General features: G+C 33.9%; 2 protein-coding genes across 2 annotated transcripts; both read right to left on the reverse strand.

Moving 5' to 3' along the window:
- Positions 1-81: 81 nt before the first annotated feature.
- Positions 82-14,457, reverse strand: LOC133197411 (uncharacterized). The gene is made up of 14 exons (XM_061333432.1): positions 14,414-14,457; positions 11,800-12,474; positions 10,925-11,296; positions 10,742-10,828; positions 9,817-9,984; positions 9,225-9,356; positions 8,909-9,101; positions 8,650-8,749; positions 7,323-7,407; positions 7,091-7,162; positions 6,700-6,813; positions 6,043-6,282; positions 2,547-2,647; positions 82-544 (listed from the first exon to the last, which is right to left on the reverse strand). Exons 2-14 carry the CDS (start codon positions 12,434-12,436, stop codon positions 434-436), a joined length of 2,412 nt encoding a protein of 803 aa, XP_061189416.1. The 5' UTR covers positions 12,437-12,474; positions 14,414-14,457; the 3' UTR covers positions 82-433.
- A 2,086-nt stretch (positions 14,458-16,543) lies between these two features.
- Positions 16,544-19,271, reverse strand: LOC133196451 (nmrA-like family domain-containing protein 1). The gene is made up of 4 exons (XM_061332345.1): positions 19,162-19,271; positions 18,024-18,544; positions 17,434-17,627; positions 16,544-16,927 (listed from the first exon to the last, which is right to left on the reverse strand). The coding sequence occupies exons 2-4, from the start codon at positions 18,541-18,543 to the stop codon at positions 16,727-16,729; spliced, it is 915 nt and encodes a 304-aa protein (XP_061188329.1). The 5' UTR covers position 18,544; positions 19,162-19,271; the 3' UTR covers positions 16,544-16,726.
- Positions 19,272-21,205: the final 1,934 nt, after the last annotated feature.

The raw sequence follows: 21,205 nt of genomic DNA on the forward strand, positions 1-21,205 counted from the left end.
GCTTTTTTCTTTAAAAAAAGTTTATTTTAATATCCCTTTAATAATCAACACATATTAGGCTGCACAAATGATGATAAAAACACATAAAGACTGCTTATTTTTTTAACAATTGTTAAAATAAGATATCTCTGAAGAAAATTTTTCAAAAAGAAAGGCTCCCAATGTTCAAAAGAAATCATTTGGGCAAGTAACATGTATTGTATTCCAGAAATATCTAAAATAACTGTAAAACTAGAAAACACTAGTAAACAAAGTAAATATTAAAAGTAAATAACAGTAAACATCCAGCTAGACTTCCCTGAGTATTATAAAACTACAAAATGGTCAAGAAGCTTTTGGCATGTTTTCATCATATCTCTTGAAGAACAAAATTCTTCACATGTAAGGGAACACAATACTGATGAAGTATCAAAATGTAACCTGACTGGGAATATCAGCCTTCATCTCCCGCCTGTTGCTGCAGAGATTTTAATTCTGCCTTCAAATTGTTTATCTTATCTCGAAATTCCTCTTCTTCTTCTAGAATGATCAAATGTCTTAGTTCCTGTAAACATAAAAATATATAGTGTAATATACAATGGAATCCTTCCGTTCAAAAAAAAAAAATAGCAAAGAAATCTCAGGCTTCATGTGAAATTGCAGATACAGTCACATACTTTCTCTTTATTGACAAAAATATTCCCATACTATAATTATCATAGTATGGGGATATTTTTATCAATAAAGAGAAAGGCTGAAAACATCAAGTGCCTGTGGATACAGTTTATGATACACATTTGCAGGTAAATTGCTTTACAAATTTTAACTTTATATCTTTATATGAGATGTTACTTTACTGGTTTAGTAATGGTCTAAAGTAAAGAAACTCTTTGACTCCCTACATTTCTCTTGAGTTTTATACGATTTTTCAGTTATGATATTTGCTGTTTTCTAAACATATTCAACGTTTTATTTGAGGGAGACTAAAACAAAAGGAAGACTAGAATTTTGAAACAACCTGTCAAATTAAACTTTAAGTATGTGTAGCCATAGCTTGAATATTCATTAAAATCAAAACTAATAAAGAGAATGATGTACATTTTAATTACATCATCTGTAGCCATCATCTTACTGATATCACTTCAAACCTGAATGGGTTTTTTGAGAAATGTTCAACAAAATATTCTATAATATACAGTGTACATGAAAATAATCATGTCAGCATTGAAAATAATCATGTTAACATTGTCATACAAAATCAAAATTCATTTTGTATGCATGTCTTTTTTATGTACTCTAGCTGTTATAAACCAAGTTTAAGAAATGATACCAAAAACAACCAGAATGATGGATGACAGTTTACCATCCCTGAAGCTCTTCTAAAGCTTTATAAATTTACTTTAACGCTATACTGGACAAACAGACTTAGATTATTGCAGCAGCCTTAAGAGATTAGATATTATTAACTAGTATGTAAATGTATATGTATATACATGTATTATAAACTTTGTACAAGATAGACACTGTGCATTTGCAAGATCCAATTCTTTGTATACAATTACAGGATAAAGAGTGAAATTACTCTCTGTGGGGCTAAATAAAGCATTGATGTGGCTGAATAAACAAAGATTATGTGCCAGACTCAAATCCTAGTGGTACAAAGTATAATCTAGCTGGATAGACAATGATGTTGTGCCAGACTCAAACCTTGCAAAGTATAATCTAACTGGATAAACAGTGATGTTGTGCCAGACTCAAACCCTGCAAAGTATAATCTAACTGGATAGAGACAATGATGTGGTACCAGACCAAAACATATATTGTATAATCTAACTGGTTACACAATGGTGTAGTGCTAGACCCAAAACCTATCAGTATACCTAGTGATGTTGTGCCAGACCCAAACTCTAGTGGTATAACTAACTGGATATACAGTGATGTTGTGCCAGACCCAAACTCAAGTGGTATAACTAATTGGATATACAGTGATGGTTGTGCCAGACCCAAACTACAGTATAACTAACTGGATATACAGTGATGGTTGTGCCAGACCCAAACTCAAGTGGTATAACTAACTGGATATACAGTGATGTTGTGCCAGACCCAAACTCAAGTGGTATAACTAATTGGATATACAGTGATGGTTGTGCCAGACCCAAATTCTAGTGGTTTAAGTAACTGGATATACAGTGATGTTTGTGCCAGACCCAAACTCTAGTGGTATAACTAACTGGATATACAGTGATGTTGTGCCAGACCCAAACTCAAGTGGTATAACTAACTGGATATACAGTGATGTTGTGCCAGACCCAAACTCTAGGATATAACTAACTGGATATATAATAATGTTGTGCCAGACCCAAACTCTAGTGGTATAACTAACTGGATATACAATGATGTTGTGCCAGACCCAAACTCTAGTTGTGTAATCTGACTGAATAGACAATGATGTTGTGCCAGACCCAATCTCTAGTGGTATAACTAACTGGGTATACAGTATGTTGTGCCAGACCCTAACCCTAGTTGTATAATCTAACTGAATAGACAGTTAGTATGTATTAACTTACCTGGATAGACAGGGAAGTTGTACGGGACCCAAACCTGTAGTAACAATCCTCCTCGGGTGTCACTGTGTAAAAGGTGCCTTTTGATGGAGTAAGAACTATCTCTGTAAAAGTGTTGAGATTTCATTTGAATAAAACAGTGCAATATCATGTATATATTTGTAATAAAATAACTATTCTATATTGCATAGTCAAGAACATTTGTATATATTTTTCAAAATAAATTAACTTTCAGAGCTTTTATTCCCCCCTTTTTTTTACTCAATCAACAACTAGTTTATAAAACTGCTAGTAAATTAACTTCTAAATAACTTCTAAATACTGTAAATTAACTTCTAAATACTGTGAAATTACTTATTTTCATGGGGTTTATGTTAATTTCTTGGTGTGTAGATACCACAAATTCATGTCCCCCACAAAATGTGAGAGGAGCAAGATTCATTAAGAGCCTTTTTTTGCCTTGTGGATGTCTGAAAGATCAACTCTGCTTAATTTCAGTTCTACTTAGAATATCACTTGAACGCTTGGTGACAGCATATCAATTAAAAGTGAAGAAATTTTCTCACTAGTCGATGCATTATGAAATATGAATTGCATCACTTTTCAAGATTCTGAAAATTTATTTATACATGACTTATATTTCAAGCTGGATTTCAATATTCTGTATAAAGCACAACAAGTGATCCAAAATGTACAATTATATATTGATAGAACTGTTACTCAAAATTATAAAACATATTTTTAAAAAATTTTTTGAATCAAGAAATGTGATCACTATTTTAATTTTATCTTGAAGGTAGTCAAAAAATAAGCCTGTTTTCTGCGATTTCACGTAACCTGTTTTCCAATACCTTGACTCACAGATGAAACTTTCTATAGGAAATCAAAGCATGGGGTCTCTAGTTTATACTGTTTGAAATGAGACATAGGACGACTGTCAATTAATAGGTAAAGGGCCAGGACATTTATAGCTCTTTCAAACTACAATAACATGTTCAAATCCCCTTGAACCATTACTTTTTTCCTCAAACCGTGAAAATTTGACCCCACGAAAATAAGTGATTTTACAGTAAATGGTAACACATTTAATAACATTTTGTTCTATCACATTATATTATACAGTCCCTGAAACGTTCTACTTTCCCACTTGAACGGTGAGCGAACGCTGAACGAACGGTGAACGAACGCTGAACGAACGCAGAGCGAACGGTGAGTGAACGATGTGTGAACGCTGAAAGCAACTTGGTGAACGATGTGTGAACGCTGAACGGTGAGCGAACGCAGAACGCGAACGGAGCGCAAACGCGAACGCAATGTGAACGGTGAACGAACGGTGAACGCAAGATGAACGATATATTCGGAATGCCTCTGATCTTTTCCTTGCATTGAAACCATTTTATTGTGTTATAATGTCAGGTGCCAAAAAAAAAAATAATAATAATAATAATAAATAAGTAAACAAATTAATGAATGAATAAATAAGTCAATAAAATAAATTCTCCAAAATTGTCCTAAGAAAGACGATGCATGCACATTAAGTTTTTAATCACACGATTATTGTCGCATTAAAACATTGCAATTGTTGCCGAACGCTGAAGTATAAAGGATATTGTTTTTAGTTGGAAAATAAAAATGTTTATTCTTATTTGATAACAAATCAGAGAAAATTTATGATTTATAGAATGAATTAAAGCGGTTGTAACTTATATTCATATATATATCTCCGTGTCAAGGCGATTTCGTGTAAAGTAATGAAAAAAAAATTAATTACATTTATACGCTCGTATTTTAGATTTTTAATACAATAATATATTATGTGTCATTTCTATTTTTCATTATGATTTATTGAGCAGACGTCTACATGTATCTCTAGATGGCCGTGATTATACATGTAGTCGGACAAGATGATACAAAGATACATATTCATATTATTTGTTATAAATTCAATTTTCAGAACATGATATTTAAGTAATATGGTGTTATAGTTTTTATTAAACAGACAAATGAGAGAGAGAGAGAGAGAGAGAGAGAGAGAGAGAGAGTACTATTCAGTTTTAGCCCCCCCCCTCCTTTCAGGCTTCACCAAATGTTTGTACCTATATCAAACAAAAACTTTGAATTTTTTTCTAAATATATCAGACAGTGAAAGTAACTTTTTTTTTTTATCAACAAATCATATCCATTTGTTTGACAGTCATACTCGTTTTTATTTTCCTGCTTCAAGTTCACACGAAGTCCACGTGCTTGTCCTGTCAATCAAAATCATTCGACACTGTGCAGGTGTGAAAGTTTCGTCACATCGAAGACGAAGTGCGTGTATTTCGAACAAGTTATAACATTTATTTTTATCATTTCTAGATTTGATTCCAACATTTGAATAATAAATTAGTAAAATACATTGGGCATTAACACTTGAATGTGAAACATACTCTCTGCCAATTTCAAATACCACCGCCGACACGTGTACATTTTGATCTACTATTGTTTTGTGACTTTTTTAGATGCATGTTTGTTTTGAGACTGAAATTTTTGTTCTAAAAAAGACCGTAGCTTTTTTTTTTAAATGTTAATTAAAATATTCTGGAAATACGGTACTGACTAAGTCATCGATGTAGGGGGGAAGGGGGGGGGTATTAATCATATCGAATGGCAAACATATAAAGTTACGGTGAAGAAGGATTTTTTTCTCTATAACTATAGACTTTACATATTACAGTAGAGAAATTCTGTAGTGCATTACATTTTAAATAAATATTTCCTGTAACCACACTATCATTTTAATTCGTTCTAAAGATAATAAATTAACAGGATATCCGCAGTACTATGTATAACTCTCAGAACTAGTTCTATTATATTTTCTGTTGTAATTGAAAAAAAAACGTAATAGAAATAAATATTTTCGTAATTTTGCTGCGTAATTATTTGACTTGAATAATTATATCTCCATTAACGATTTGTCTTCTTTAACAAAACAACAAAATGTTGCAGTGCTTGAAGTATTTGCACATTGCCCTTAGTTAAATTTAATATTTCAGCATCGTTCTACATAGGTACAGAAAGTGCTTGTAACAACATTTATTTTCCAGAGTAATTTAATAAATAACCTAACAGCTAAGTTAGAATAATAAAAATATATATCGTAGATATTTTCCTCGTGAAATAATGATTCTTCAAACACGATATGTTAGTTAATAAATTAAAAAAACCTGTAACTCCTTAACTACAAAAAGATAAGTCCTTTCACTTCGGAGTTCCGAATGACAATGAAAACTGAACAATAGGTGAACGCTGAACGCAAGGTGAACGCAAAGTAAACGGAACGAAGAGCGAACGCTGAACGCTTTGTGAACGGTGAACGCGAGCGCACGGTGAACGGTGAACGCAAAACTGTGAACGGTGAACGCACGCTGAACGAACGGTGAACGAACGGTGAGCGAACGGAAAAATGGGAAAGTAGAACGTTTCAGGGACTGTACAAGTACATCATCATAGTCCTTACTTCCAACAAACAGGTCTGGAATGTTCGTTAAGTCTTGTGACCCATCATCCTCAGCTTCCAGCCTTTGTACAACAGGTGTATAAACCACGTCAAAGCAGGAATGGAGAAGACAGGGTCGGAGACGATCTGTCATCATCCTGTCTACGCCGATACGAAACTCGTCCCGATCATCACGGGTAAAGTTCATCCCTATAACCTTTCCAGTGGGAGATAATCCAAAATATATGTTGCCTCCTTTTCCTTTGATGACAGAAAAATATGCTCATTATCTATCATTCATGTTATTCTTTTCAGATTTAAAATATTGCCATCTTCTCACTTTTTTAACAGCATTATCAAAAGTCCAAAATAAGTGTTGAAGTTAATACTGTACAATTTTTTTCCTTCACATTTACTCCGTGAATTTCACATTTGAATTTTTACACAGCTATTCCTTGCATAGTTTGTGTATGATACTTATTTTAACAGGCACAAGAAACAAAGACTTGTTCAAGACAACAAACTTATTTAAATTACTAGTTACATGTTTTGTGAAACATGCCAAGATACGAAAACCTGTACTGTAGTGATTAATATTAGTTAGGTCTGTAAAATTAAATAATTTTGATATTTTACCACTTGAAATTTTATTTTACCACTAGAAATTTGATATTTTACCACTATTCAGCATTCCACAAACATGTTGAACAACTGTGTTCACAGAAATAGTTTGGATGGTCTTGTTTGGCCTTAGTTCATTAGTAGAGTTGTTCTGAATGGGCACAACAGAGTCTAAAGATTATAAAAAAAATTGTAAATACATGAATCAAAATAAGAATTCAGTATGAAATATTTATTTAGCACTTGCTTGTTCATTTATTTACAGTAAAAAATCCATATCTTGAACAAGATGGACTCTCAGAAACTTCAAATTATTAGAAGGTTCAAGATATTAAAGTTAAAATTCAAATTCATAAGTTTGGGACTGTTCATAAATTCCTGGTGTTCAATATATCAGTGTTCAAGAAACCAAGTACAACTCTAGTTCACAAAAATAGTGTGTACCCACCTAATACAAACACCTCTTTCTGTTGAGAACTTCTATACACATCAGCTACATCTACTGCCACTGCAGGTCTATCTACAATACAGTTGAAACTGCTAAAAAAAAAAGTCAACTTACACAGTAAATAGAGAGCACATGTAAGTACCAAGTACACTATTGCTGATGTGAAATGATATTCTTGCTTGGTATTATTGTCCAATGTTAGGAGTCATCTGTAAAACATAAGAGCACTAACCTGCAGACATTTGGGCTTGTTCCTTCAGCTGAGAACTGAACAAAGAGACTGGGTGGTTTGTAAGTTCATCATCACTGCTCTCAACCTGTTCACCAAAGCATAAACATTTGAATTTATATGTTAAAAAAAATACTTCATCCTATATATATATTTTACCTTTAATATCTGCAAATTAACCAAATTACTTCAAGTTACAAAAGAATAACAGGTAGCAGGCTGTGGATATAGTACATGTACTATGTACAGTGTATCTAAACCCTCATTTTAATTTTCCGAGAAGGATATAAAATATGAGGGTTGTCCAAAATGTTTGTGGACATAAGGTTTTTTAAAGAACTGAAATCAACAGTTGAAATTAAAACCAAAATATTTTGGATGAATTTCTAATCGAGCATGGCATAGTTTTATGTCAGAGACAAAAAAATGCATGAACAGTCTTTGAAATTTTCTAAAATTAAGCAAATATTAATCTCTGACATTCAAAAGGCATAAAACATTTTTCAGACTGTTAAGAGAGCTTTAAAAACATAGAAAAAAATTGGAGGACTCTGGATGTGTACAACAAAACTTCATACAATATGTTTTATGGCTACAGATAATATTATACATTTAGATAGGTGCCTTTCAGTAAGAAAAGTTGCATCAGCTTGTGGGATCCCCAGGAGCCAAACCCCAAACACCTCCGTCACTTCTGTGATTGGGTGTCTGCAGTGCATTTGGCCCCTAGGGTGGGAATTGACTATTTTTACTGGGCTTAAGGACACGTAACGTAGTTTGAACTTTATTGTCTTTTTTATTGGAGTTGTCAGTTGAAGAGTTCCAATACTTGAAGGAACTGTGTGCTACATTTTAATGTCTATATATGCTGTTGTACACTTCTTCTAAAAAAAGTTCGGATAAACAAAACATCTAGAATATATGTAAAGTAATTTTTGTATATTTTTCTTTCAATTATACAAGAATTTTCATCAATCTTTTCAAAACCCCTGGTAATACTTGCTGATTTTTTGTCTTCGAACATCTGATGGCACTATATTCTTAAATTAAGAATGTCTTGAAAAATTATCAGCAGGTAAGGTATGTTGCGTATGTCCTTAACACAGTATATGCTACTAATTTACTAAATACTATATTCACAGTATCAGGTTATGCATCCTTTTTTGTTAACACATGTATGAAATTTTGACCTGTATTTAGGTCATCAAATAATTTTATTTGTTTCTCTGATTTTGAACATACTTGAATAAATGTCCATAAACGTTTGAAGAAATCCTCATAAATGTAAATGTACACAATGAAGCTGAATTCCATAAATATATTATCAAACCTCCTGAAATCTGGACTCATCCACAACTTTCTCTATAGCTTTTGGTTTCCATATAAATTTGTCATTTTCATCCTTTTCTTCAAGAACTTTTGACATAACCCTAGAATGATTTAATTTCTAATATACAAAATGTAAATCATGAGAACCAGAATAAAAAAGAAACTAAATAAGCATTGTAGTGTTCATAAATGATTTTCTCAAACAAAATACATCAATATGAAAAATCAATTTAACAAAAAATCAAAACATTAATTCTTACAGTGGGGTGTCCCGACTTATTTTGGATTTCTCTCCTTTCCCAAAGCTCGATTTTTTCTTTTTCTTTATTGCATCATCCTTTGTGTTCCTCTCCAAGGCCTTACAGATAAACATCTTGATGCATTTGGTAGCTGCCTTGTATACACTATGGTTTCTATCTTTCAGCAAAGAGACCTTTAACACAGCTTCCATACCTAGATATAAAACAATTAATGTTGTTCCAGCTAGACTTCCTCAATTTTGCACATTTTTGACATCTAGAGAATTCTCATAAAATTGCTGAAGTGTCTTTGACACATTCTGTTTAAAGTGTTTACCTTGGTATTGGTAAAATATGGACCTGTTAACATCATTAAAATGCATCAGATTGGACAAGGTTCTGAGACAGGCCAACAAGAGTTCATTCTTCTGAGTTGAAGGTTTCATTTCAAAGTACTCCTGTAAACAGTCTATCAAAAGAAACACATCAAGATGGTACCTATTTCTTTTTGCCTGTATTACTTGATATTGCATATATCAAATCTATTAGCCACATTTTAATTTTTTTGTGCCTTTAATTTTTATTTGTGAAGAGGTTTCAATTATAAAGAACGAAACATCTTATCAGTGATTATAATTACATGCAAATATTTGTCATGTAGCAGCATATGTCATCATTATAATTTACACATTTCAAACACAACAAACTACTATAATTTTCAAATGAGACAATTTTACAGTATATTTGCAAAACACGCTTTAATACAAGATTTGTTGACTTTATGTTTTTACAAAACAGGATCATTACTATCAGTAGCCACTTCACTGACCATTAAAACTAAGTTTGATAATCAATGCATTACTTTTTTCCCCCTAATTCATATCTCAATTCACAGCTTTCATATCAAAGAAATGGACTTTTCTTCTTACCAATCATAACAGGAATAAACTGGTTCTCTGAACATTTGCTGGAGATGGCAGGGTTACAGGAGAGGTTGCACAGTAATTGACAGGTCTGTAGTTTTAAATCCACATTAGGACAGGTCTTCAGGAAAGATAAACACACATCTAATCCACCCAATTGCTGAAGCAGGTGCCCTTTAATAAATATAGTAATAATTTAAATTTACAACCAAAACTATACTTTGTCAATAGAGAAGGATACATCTTCTATTTACACCAACCATAAACAAGTAAAACAAATATGGATACATTTTATCACATATCAAGTATATTTGGTAGATACATATCACCAATAATTTGATATCATATATATGGTAATAGTTTAATAGCATATCCAATTGTTTTTCTTGATAGCAGCTCTTTAGAGGTATCATAGGAAAACACTTCAATGCAACACTGACATCGTTGGAAGCCCAAGGTCAATCCCACATACCTTTATTGACTGGTTAATCAGCATATGTGAGATTGACTGTGGGTTTCCGACGATGCAACACTTGATGCACAATGGGAAACAAATGAAATGTTAATATAATAGGCAGGATTGTCCCTAAGACCCGGGGGGCCAGGGAATTAACCCGCCTATAATGACACATTTCTGGTATTCCCCCTCAACCCCCTGTTAGGGGAGGAACCCCAGACCCCTTCTACTCTTTTAATGTCCCCTGCTATTTCAATTCTTAGGGACAACCCTGATAGGATTAACACAACAATTTCTCTGGTACTAATTCTCACCATTTCAATTCACTATTTTCAAAATATCAAACAATACCCTCTCTACATGTACTATAATATATTAAAGATGTATCATATACAAAACCATGCTAAAGCATGCATAAAAGAATTAGATCTGCACAACAACTTGTTATAAATTTTTCGCTAACTGGTGGTATACCTGATGGAAAGGACCGTTTGACTAGGTTACACAGTATGGATAGTCCAGTCCCAACAGCTGATTCACTACATGGGGGCATCTGTAGGCCTATCAAAGAATGGGAAAAATCAGCATATATTTACAATCTCCCAGCCTGACACTGAATACAAGTTTTTAAAGCTTAACTAATGACGAAATCCATACCATCAATACAACATAGAGAAGCTTGTGGAGGAAAAACATCCAGTCGAACCTCACATGGTAAAACAAAAACATTCTTCTTGTCAACAGTTATGATCTGTCCAAAATCAAGCGCCCATGCATGAACTCCCCTTGTGTTCACTTCCTTCACTGAGACTCGAATTGGAGAAACCTCATTGTTGATGACCTGTAGGACCACTACCGTGTCCCCCTTTTTGCACTTGTAATTTTCTAGTGCTCCATTTTTCCAGTACACATTCAATATGGCTTGGATCTTCTGGGCATTCTGAATGGTCTCTATCCCAGTCTGTGCCCAGAAAACTGGTCCTTCTACAACATGGGTGATTAATATGTCTTTCCAATCCCCCTCGTCATCTGTAAGTGAAATGATTTACAATTAACACTAAACATATTAAAAGATAAACAGATAAAGGTCAGAAATTGAAAACATTCATAACTTACAATCACTGACTTAAATTATTTAATATGATACTTTTTAAATCACAAAATGTTTTGATTTACAAATTTAAATTTCTTAATGAAATCCTTAAAATAAAATTATTTTACAAATTCAATCAAAACAAAAAAGTATGTTTATTTTTGAAAAATGTGAAATGCTTTGTGCATAATACTTGTACATAAAATTTCTTTTTTTTCATTGACTTCATTTAAAAAAAATCATTTATTGACTTAAATATGATAAATGTAAGAAATACATGAAAATTAAAACAATCTGGACCTGTGTCAGTGTCACACATCTTTGATCCATAACATTGATTCATACATCACACATCCTTAATGTAAGTATTGGAACTTAAAGATTGCTTCTTAACTTACTTAATTTTTTTGAAACCAAACATGAAGGAAAGGTATCTAACCTGTCTTGCTAGGTCTGACTGATTTTGTATCAGCCCAGGCTAAGTTCCTACTTAGAAGATGTTCTCTGATGTTAAGCCCTCCTTCATAACCTCCAGAATCAACAATGTCACACACATACACAATCTCTGGCAGACTAAGAATGGATGTCACCTGATCTTTGCTTGTCCTATATACTCTATCCCATTGATCAGCATTCATGTTAGTTCCATGAACTCTACCAACCAAATGTTTATTTTCACACACCTTCTGAAGATTTAGTTTTACACTGGGTAAGTAATGGTAGAAGGCACCTTTTTGGTCAATTAGCTGTATCATTCTTTTTATCACTTGCTCACAGATTAGTGGTTGGACTGGACTTACAGGAAGCTCTGAGAGGAAGAAAATGCAATTCAAAGACACATCAAGATACACCAGGTCTCTGGGGTTGTCCATGCCCTTGTCAAAAGTCAATAGCAATGGTTCCAAGATTCCATTCTGCAAAAATGACAGTTTGACCTCACCCTTGGGGTCATTTTTGAGAAATTCTTGCAGGAGTGTTAATCCTGCTAGTTTCAGCATGCTATGTTCCTCCATTGCTGCTAATGACATTAAGTTCTTTAACAGTTTGTACGGCACTTCCACATTTAGATCAGCCATGCTTGTGTCCTTTTTTAATTAACTTGATTCATTAAAATCTGAAATGCTAAACAATAATCATGAAATTAATCACTTGTAATTTTATAAGTGTAAATTTAAGACTGCCTCTAGATTACCAATATCCTAAATCAAAGATTTCCAAGATTTCATGCAACCCTCAAGTTATCAAAAGCAAAGTCTCTCTGGATGCCATAGTAAGTTTACAAAAATCACAGTGACAAAGGACTACATTGATCCAGCTGACTCTGAAATTGTCAAATTTACATTTTATTCAGTCCTTGGACCCCTGCCCACATGAATCAATTCCCAACATGATTCAACCCTACCCTGATACTTCATAAAAAGACTCTGGGTGAAGAAATTGAACTTTAGTAACTTTAATTGGGTTTTTTCTCTTAATTCATATACTGCAATCAGTTTCACAGTAAAATTTCATAAAGCCTAGACTGTAGAGGAGTGCCACTCACTGAAAAAAAAGTGTATATTTCTTGCAGACAAAAATGTACGCTATTTCTCAATTTATTTCCCCGTTTATTTAAACTGCAATCTCAAAACATTACCAACCATGTATTCTTAACATATTCTTTCACTATTTCCACATCAAAATATTTCCTGTAACCATCCTTAATAGACCTCCTGGACCTGAAATTGGGACCATCCAAAATTTCGATTATATATACTGCCCTTTTGGGTGGCAAGACAATTCCGTCCAATGCGCTTTGTGCAGATGTCAGCTACAAGAGTAGTTGATAGAGGTCTAAGAATTTTTTTGAAATTGAGTTTTTGTTGTAGCTGAGGTAAGAATTTTGAGAAATAAATCCAGAACCGAGCGCAGCTTTTTGTGTGCAATAAATATACAGTTTTTTTCTATGACAGCACTGTACCATGTGGCACTGTAGCTATCCAATCTGTCAATATTTTTTCCTTGAGAGCTTAAAACAGTTCTGCAGGTTGCAACTTAAATGGGTGGGATTTTCAATCAAGGGCTGCATTTGCTATTTGTTTGATCTAATTTCGGACATCTGTGATTAAGGCAAGGCATGTTTTGGGGCGAACGGACATTTTGAACTGTGGTTACACATGTTCGCTGTGCAATCAACTGACTAACAGTTCCTGCGATACATAGGTAGCTAAACACAGTTTCGTATAAAATCCAGGGGTTTTCCTCAGAGAAAAGCATGATGGGTAGGGATTTCCCTGTTATTTTTATGCAGTGTACATGAAAATTGCAGCTTTTTTATTTTTATTTGCATATAGTAGAATCTTATCTTAAGATTAAATGAAAAAAGTGTACAAATATTTTTTGAGAATTATTTTTTGTGTGACTTTTTAATAGTGGGAGATAACTCTAAAATCACCCATTTTTCACATGTGCAGAATTGCATGATATGAGTAGCAGGTAAAGTAGCTCTTTAAAAAGCTGGAAAATGTACCCTAAAAGTACAACAAAAAGAAACCTAAGGACTTGCTCTGTTAAATGCACAGCACTTATATTTTCTGATTTCTGCGCTGTTTGTGATCAAGGGAGCTAAAAATGCATAGGTGTACTACAATTAGACGCATAAACTTCCCTATTTCCCCCATGTTTCATGTGTCAAATACACCTTATTAGTAAGAGATAAATGCAATATATTTATATATTTATAAAATTCACAATTTTATCTTTCTATTGATATATAGAAGTCTATGTAGCAAGTCTTCATATTATTTCTTTATGGGGGTCACTTTAGCATGTCCCTCATTTAGTAACGTCATGATAACGTCATACATAAAACTGTGTTTTGCACCCATAGCAGACAGGCAGACATTAATCTGATAACATGGCAATAGTGAAGCGTATGTAAAAAGATGCGAATCTCCGCTATTATTTATGTCTCTGATTCTTCAACAAATATAAGTATATAATGTTAAATTTTTAAACTTTATATTTTACAAGTGCATTTATAATTATAGATCTACGAACAAATAAAATCTCACATTTCATCGTCATTTGTTGGAAAAGCGAAACGCCGAAACACGGCCGCGACGGCGAAAGGCAAAACTTCTGTGTTTTTGTGTTACTAATTTCATGAACTCCGATCCCGACTACAAATCAAATTGCTGGGGTTCCATCCCACATCGATTGACGAATTGCAAAAACAAAAAATTGTTTAAAGAAAAGATAATAGTGATAAAATTAAATACTGATGGCATTCAAAAAAATAAAATGCATTGAGAAATACGCATTTTTGTAACATGTACGTCGACTTCAAGAAATAACAGAGATCAATCCTACTAATTTATAAAAATCTTACTAAGTTTCCGACATTTTGAATGAAAATGTAGGTAAACTAGCATTGTAAGGACCTCCCCTTAAAGATCATCAACAACTTAAAATGCACCTATTTTGTATTTTACATTTAAATAAAATTATTGGAAGATACGTCAGAGAAACTATGATTTAGGTCTCTGGATACATGTAATTAAAAAAGGCGATTTTGCTACTCTTTCTCGTAAATGATATAATTATTAAATTTATACAAATAAATATAGGTAAATTTTCTGCAGAGCATTTTCTTTGAGATAGTCGGTCTTGGTGTCATGTACGACAACGTTTGGTAAAATGCACAAGAAAAACATGATTTCAACGCAACTTTAAAGACATTGGATGAAATATGTTATAAAGATTTTTTTAAACAGTTTGTAAAGGCTTTATTATTCTGAAATACATATTTATCAGGAATTCCCTATAATGCCATCTTTTTTTTTATTTTTTCCCAAATATATACTTTGATATTGTTATAGAAATTCAATGCAAAAAAAAAACATCATAGTGAAAAATTGATAGACCCCACCCATCCCCACGGTAATGTCCTTTTAATAACTAGGGATAATCTGATACTGATGTATTTCTTGTATTCACGATTGATATACATCGTTGCATGATCACAATATAGAAAATCTATTGTATTCACAGAAAAGTCCCACTTTATATCACAGGTGCTTGTGGACAGTCCCCCCTCCCCCGAATAAAGGATATTTTTATTCAGAGTAATTGAGGAAGTCTGCATGTTCATATGTAGAACTGAGGCTCCTTTGACCTCCCTCGATCCCAACCGCAAATTCAAAGATAGTATTGAATCTACAAATACATTCTAGACGGACGCTTCCACATTAAATAATACCATCCTAACACTTGATTGAGTAAGGCCTTGGTTTGAACAAATAAACTGCTGTTTTTGAAAAAAAATAATATGTAAACAGTATCATCCTGAACTAAAGTTTTCCTCAGGAGTAAGGCAATACCTGACGATATAAAAACTACCTTAACTGGTCTGTACCAGCACAGGAAACGCCGAAATTAAGATGCACTGATGGTGATTAATTGGACCCCCCTCCCCGTTTTTGTTGCAGTATAATCAAGCCATCCCAAGTTAATTTATCCCAAACTTTCCTTGTAGAAAAGAAAGATTTAGAACCTATATCCACTCTCGAAATAGGTTTATCGAGTTTGAACAGTTTTCGCCAACTTCCCAACCCCATGGCCTTTTTTTTTTGGGGGGGGGGGGGGGGCTTTATTAAAGTTTTTCAGGTATTTTGTCAATTACCCCCCCCCCCCTTTGAAAAACAATGCTACATACCTGCATGGCATATACATCACATGTTCATATGTCCCATCCTGTTTTTAACATATATATATGCATCCTCATTAGAAGTGTTTATAGTGGCATTATATAGTGTATAGGCCTATATTGAAAAAAAACTGAAACCTGTACATGTAATGTTGCACGTTAACTGAATCATGAACATACGTGTACAGATAGATACCAGAGAGCTTTCAGCATGGAAAGCTCTATAGAACTAGATGGCTATACAAGTACTGTAGTTAAACTCATTTCAATAGTACATTTATAATAACACCCCCCCCCCCCTTCATTTAAACAATTTCACCTGTAATTTCATGATGAAAGGAATATACATGTACACGTACCCATATTTTGTTTTGTTTTCGATTTCTTTCTTTTTTTCGGGGGGGGGGGGGGGTTGTTTATTACTAGTATTCATCACCGTTGGGATTTTTACATCCAATTAGGACGTGATTCTTTCATTTACACAGAACAATAAACATTCAAATACATCAATATGTATATAAAGCAAAGCAGTGAACAAATGACTCTCATTTTGTGTAAACAAGTTTTGCGTCTAATAAACTGTGAATATCACACAATCGGTAAAAGTTCCGATAACTGCGTGAACAAACCGTTATAAATTAAGACAGTAAATTATGAAGACAGTGTCAATTGCATGTTTTCATGAAAAAGCTTTCTTAAGCTTTCCAGAGTTAGCTTGAACCCATTCCTGGAAACACTTGATACGTAATGATGAGCTTAATCGTTGGGTAGCGTCCACATTAAACCTTTGGTCGACACGAAGGTAAAAGTCAAACATATTAGCGTAGTCCTGGGACCAAGGAAACTGGGCATTCAACTGCTGGTATTCATGTATCGTCACCTGTGATGAAACAGAAAATCAAAAATCACATTTGTCATTCTCATGTACACGTTTTTACACCTCTTATACATATTCAGCTCTTATATACACATATACTAGAAACATAAAAGTCGAAAACTATATTTAAAATTAAAAAGCTCATAAAGACGAAAGGGTTCTATTATCGTTCACGTGCAATGCATATTAGAAAATCTGAATAGAGAAAAAAAACGTGTGTCGATCCTAGATTTAAAAAGAAAAAAAAATGAAAAGGGGAGGTGGGGTCAATGCCCCCAGTGCCTGTTGCCCTTAGGAAACAATTTCAGAAGGGGTGACAAGTGAAATACCTTATCAAGCAAAAAGAAAACCATTAGGGGGGGGGGCACATCCTAAATTAAGTTTGGTTTTCTATTCAGTATGTTGGAAAAATTACTGGGGGCAGCCACCCGTGCCTCCCCTCCCAACACACACATATTATAAGTTTTTATGAATTTTGATGAATTTTTAAATGGACTGGTAAATAATACCTGTTTGTCTTGGAAATACAGAGGAGCGAGATGTCGAGACATGATTTGTGCCATTTCTTTGATGGTTTGTTTATCACCACAAACGCTGTGGGTTTTGTGCAGGTGTCCGGTCCTATTATTTAAAATGACGCGTACAATGTCCCCTACGTCATCAACACTGATCATGTCCAGCGGTGTAATACCCATCGGAATAGCTGAAAAAAAATTATTATTATTATTATTGTTACTTAATTAAAGAAGAATAACAAAATCAAAATGAAATTTAATCTGACATTTTCAAACAAAGTAGAAAACATATTTATTGCATTAACATATTCACCTATAAAAAAAAAAATATTTCTGTCGGCAAGAATTTTGGTTATGAATAACCAATCGATAGATTTACAGAGTTAGACGAATTGATTTCATTTCAGCTTATGCTTAAAAAGTTTAAATAACCAAAGCATTTGTGATTTGTCGCTTACAACAAATACTCATATATAGGAAGTCAAGTACAGATTCAGAAAAGGCTAGACTTTATCAATAATACTCCCAAAATACGAAATGCATTTAGTAACAATTTTATTGATAGTTCGGAAGTAAGTACCCACCCAGCCATCTGTTATTCTGGCCAGCTGGTAGCGGTTTGAGAATGTCGAGGAGATCGTCATAGAGAGTAGGTACCATTAATGAAGTTAATGGTACTCCTTTTCCTTTCATGTACGCCTCTACTTCGGCCTTGGCCACCAGATGGCGGGCTCCAATACCAATAATTTTAATTGTGTGGAGACCAGTGTTGAACACAACATGGGATACCTTACTCTTTGCACATGCGTCAGCAATGTTCATTCCTTGTCGGATTTCGTCGTCCATGAAATCAGGGTTATTAAAATTGGAAACAGTCGTTACAAAAGCACATTCACAGCCAGAGAGTGCCTGACTGATGCTTCCAACGTCCTCCAAATTGCACTGAACCACCTGAGCACCACTGGCACGAATTTCCGATGAATATTGACCGGAACCATCGGGGTCCACGGCTTTGACCATGAAGTTACTGTCTTTTGCCAAACTCCTTGCAACAGCTGCACCAAGAGCGCAATTGGCGCCAAATACGGCGACAATTTTTGACATTCTTAAAAAGAAAAAAAAATCATTTAGAAAAACAACAAAATCATGCAAAATAAATCAATGTTTTCCCTCTTTTACTTCCATTTCATTGTTCAAACAAAGTCAAAGACGACCCTGTCCGTTTTTAAAATTCGGAAATTGTCTGAATGAAGTGATTTGCAGTTATTTGTTGAATGTTTTATCCGCTAAACAACACTTGCTGAATATATACAAATATTTACCTGTGACTTATATACAACAGTATCGTATTTTGTTTGGTTACAACAATGCTTCTTGTATGCGGTAAAAATTATCAGACTCTAAATATAAACGAGGGCTTTGGAATAAATATGTAAACAGTTTAAATCTTGACTGGATTAATCGTTAATCTTCACAAAATCGTTAAAAGTTAGCTGTCAACCGACAAGTAATATCACGTATGCTAGACAGATTGAGATTTTAAATCTATGTCGCGTGTTCCAATGATCTTTGGCCATGTGTTTTCTATGGGTAATGTGTATTCCAATTAAAATACTTAAACTTAACCCTTACATCTCAAAATAAAATGAAAATTGCGTCAGTAAATAGCGATATATTTGACAGTAATTATCTGTTTTAAAGTAAATTTTGAAGATGCCTTACCTGTATAATTTACAAGGACACACAGTTCTATGGAATATTTAAAGTGTGTATTGGAGAGTCGTTCATGTCACTTCGTCGTAGTATGGGATTAAACAGTGGCGTGTAGCAACGCCGCACTGCGCAGGCTCTGGGTTTTTTCTCTCAATAGATTTACTCGCCTGAATCGATACCACAAATGCCTTTTTTGAAATAATTGAAAGCGAATTTCTTTAAGTGAACATCGACTCCTTTCATCCGTCTCGATACATAAATCTTTCATCGAGTGTTTTCTTAACTAGATTTGCAGTAAGATACTGTACCTATTTCGACATTTCGATATATCGACGACGTATTATCAATTAACAATAGTTACTTTCATTCATATGTCGACTCGATATATCCCAGTGAGCTTGAAATAAAAGATACCACAGATTCTGACACATCTCTTTCCTATCTAGATATTTTTTTTTAGAAAAAGACGCTAATGGTAACCTACAACAACGCTTTTTGATAAACGTGTTGACTTCAACTTTTCAATCGTCAACTTCCCTTACTTATGTAGCAATATATATCCTTATCACCTGCATATGGGGTTTATGTCTATCAGTTGACTCGATACGCAAGAGCATGCTCTACGTATGAACAATTTCTAAAACGAGGCAAGCTATTGACAAACAAGTTGATGAAACAAGGATATCAACAGTCTCGTTTGAAGACATCACAAGTTTTACGGTCGATACAATGACCTTGTCAGCACATATTACCTATCATTGAGTCAAATGCTGACTGAAGTTTTTCATACTAATTGGGTACAGTCCACTAATTGTTTTCCCATAGGCGGCAATGTTAATGTTTCTTCACATAGAAATGTCCCTAATTTTCGTTCAGCATTGAGTGACCCCTCAAATCAAAGCACATCAAGTTGTCTTTCCTTGGTTAAAATATCGAGGTGGCATGTCAGATTCGTTTTCCGGCAAAATGCGTCTGTCTGCGTTAACCTCTGAAAATGAAAGTGAAAGTAGGGGAATTCAAGACTTCTCACTGGTGTTATAATACATAAAATAATTCTGCTGATCTTCTTGATAAATTACATCTGCCAAGCTTTTTTGCAAGGGAACATACTCCTTATCAACAAGTATGAGGCTCAGTTTAATACATTATCACAGTTTGTTTTTTTTTTTTATTCAGGTCTGCAAATTAAGGAACTTGTAATTTTTTCTGCACTACTTTCTTCTCCTACCGATTCTAAAAATAATTAGAGGTATGTACCCAATTGTTAGGCCATTATTTATACACTGAACTGTCAACGGATTTCTCCGGGTTTTCCGATTATGACAAGGTGTGAAGGGAATGCTCACTCCTCCATGGCACCTGATCCCACCTCTAAATTTTGAGGTCCGTGTTTGCTCTGCTCCAAATTTGTATCATTTCATTGGACTTTTGAGATTGAATACTGTTCGTTATCTTCATATTTTATTACATAAAGAGTCAATGTTGAATTCCACACTTGTGTCTGTAAGATTATTTTGGAAATTCTAGGTTTTTCTTTTCTTTCTTGTTGTCTCTTTATTTGATTTCTCAAAAGTTTTGAGAAAAAAAATTTTTCGAGAGGTGTGTCTTGGGAAAAAGTAGATTAAGAGTTAATGGTCCTCATACATCTTCAGAAATCGTAGACATCATTACCATATGTATGGGTCCTCAGCTCGTGGAAAGTTTGCAAGCTTCCTTTTTTTACGGCCGTTGACCGAAACATATGCAAATGTTAATAAAAATATTGTCAGCGAACATCGACACATTATGAGGCGCCGTTTTAGTACAAATATTTTTTTTAAGTATTTATGATCTAAAAAAAAAATCTTGATATAAATTCCCAAGGAATTTTCCCCCATTTTGTGAATTTTGAACGTAACAGTCATTTTTGCGCCTAGATTTTAAAGTTTCACAACTAGTTTTGAAGTAAAGTGCTTCTGTTTAGACACAAAAATAGGAAGTCCTATGACTTGCGGCAGCTAGTTGCACTTTTTTAGGTCACCTGAGTCACTCAGGTGACCTATTGCTATCTGTT

The sequence above is a fragment of the Saccostrea echinata genome, unplaced genomic scaffold (assembly GCF_033153115.1).
Source record: "Saccostrea echinata isolate AGI-Se365-2 ecotype Australia unplaced genomic scaffold, CSIRO_AGI_Sech_v1 ptg000030l, whole genome shotgun sequence".
In the NCBI taxonomy this organism is placed as follows: Eukaryota; Metazoa; Mollusca; class Bivalvia; order Ostreida; family Ostreidae; genus Saccostrea; species Saccostrea echinata.

What these genes read in the sequence shown, in the direction of transcription:
- LOC133196451 (XM_061332345.1), bottom strand. Translation starts at nt 18,543, where the DNA reads ATGTCAAAAATTGTCGCCGTATTTGGCGCCAATTGCGCTCTTGGTGCA. An exon ending in CCAGAATAACAGATGGCTGG is followed by an intron (nt 17,628 to 18,023) that starts GTGGGTACTTAC and finishes ATTTTTTTTCAG; the next exon opens with CTATTCCGATGGGTATTACA. An exon ending in TGTATTTCCAAGACAAACAG is followed by an intron (nt 16,928 to 17,433) that starts GTATTATTTACC and finishes GTTTCATCACAG; the next exon opens with GTGACGATACATGAATACCA.
- LOC133197411 (XM_061333432.1), bottom strand. Translation starts at nt 12,436, where the DNA reads ATGGCTGATCTAAATGTGGAAGTGCCGTACAAACTGTTAAAGAACTTA. An exon ending in TTCTCTATGTTGTATTGATG is followed by an intron (nt 10,829 to 10,924) that starts GTATGGATTTCG and finishes ATTCTTTGATAG; the next exon opens with GCCTACAGATGCCCCCATGT. An exon ending in GTTTATTCCTGTTATGATTG is followed by an intron (nt 9,357 to 9,816) that starts GTAAGAAGAAAA and finishes TTCTTTTGATAG; the next exon opens with ACTGTTTACAGGAGTACTTT.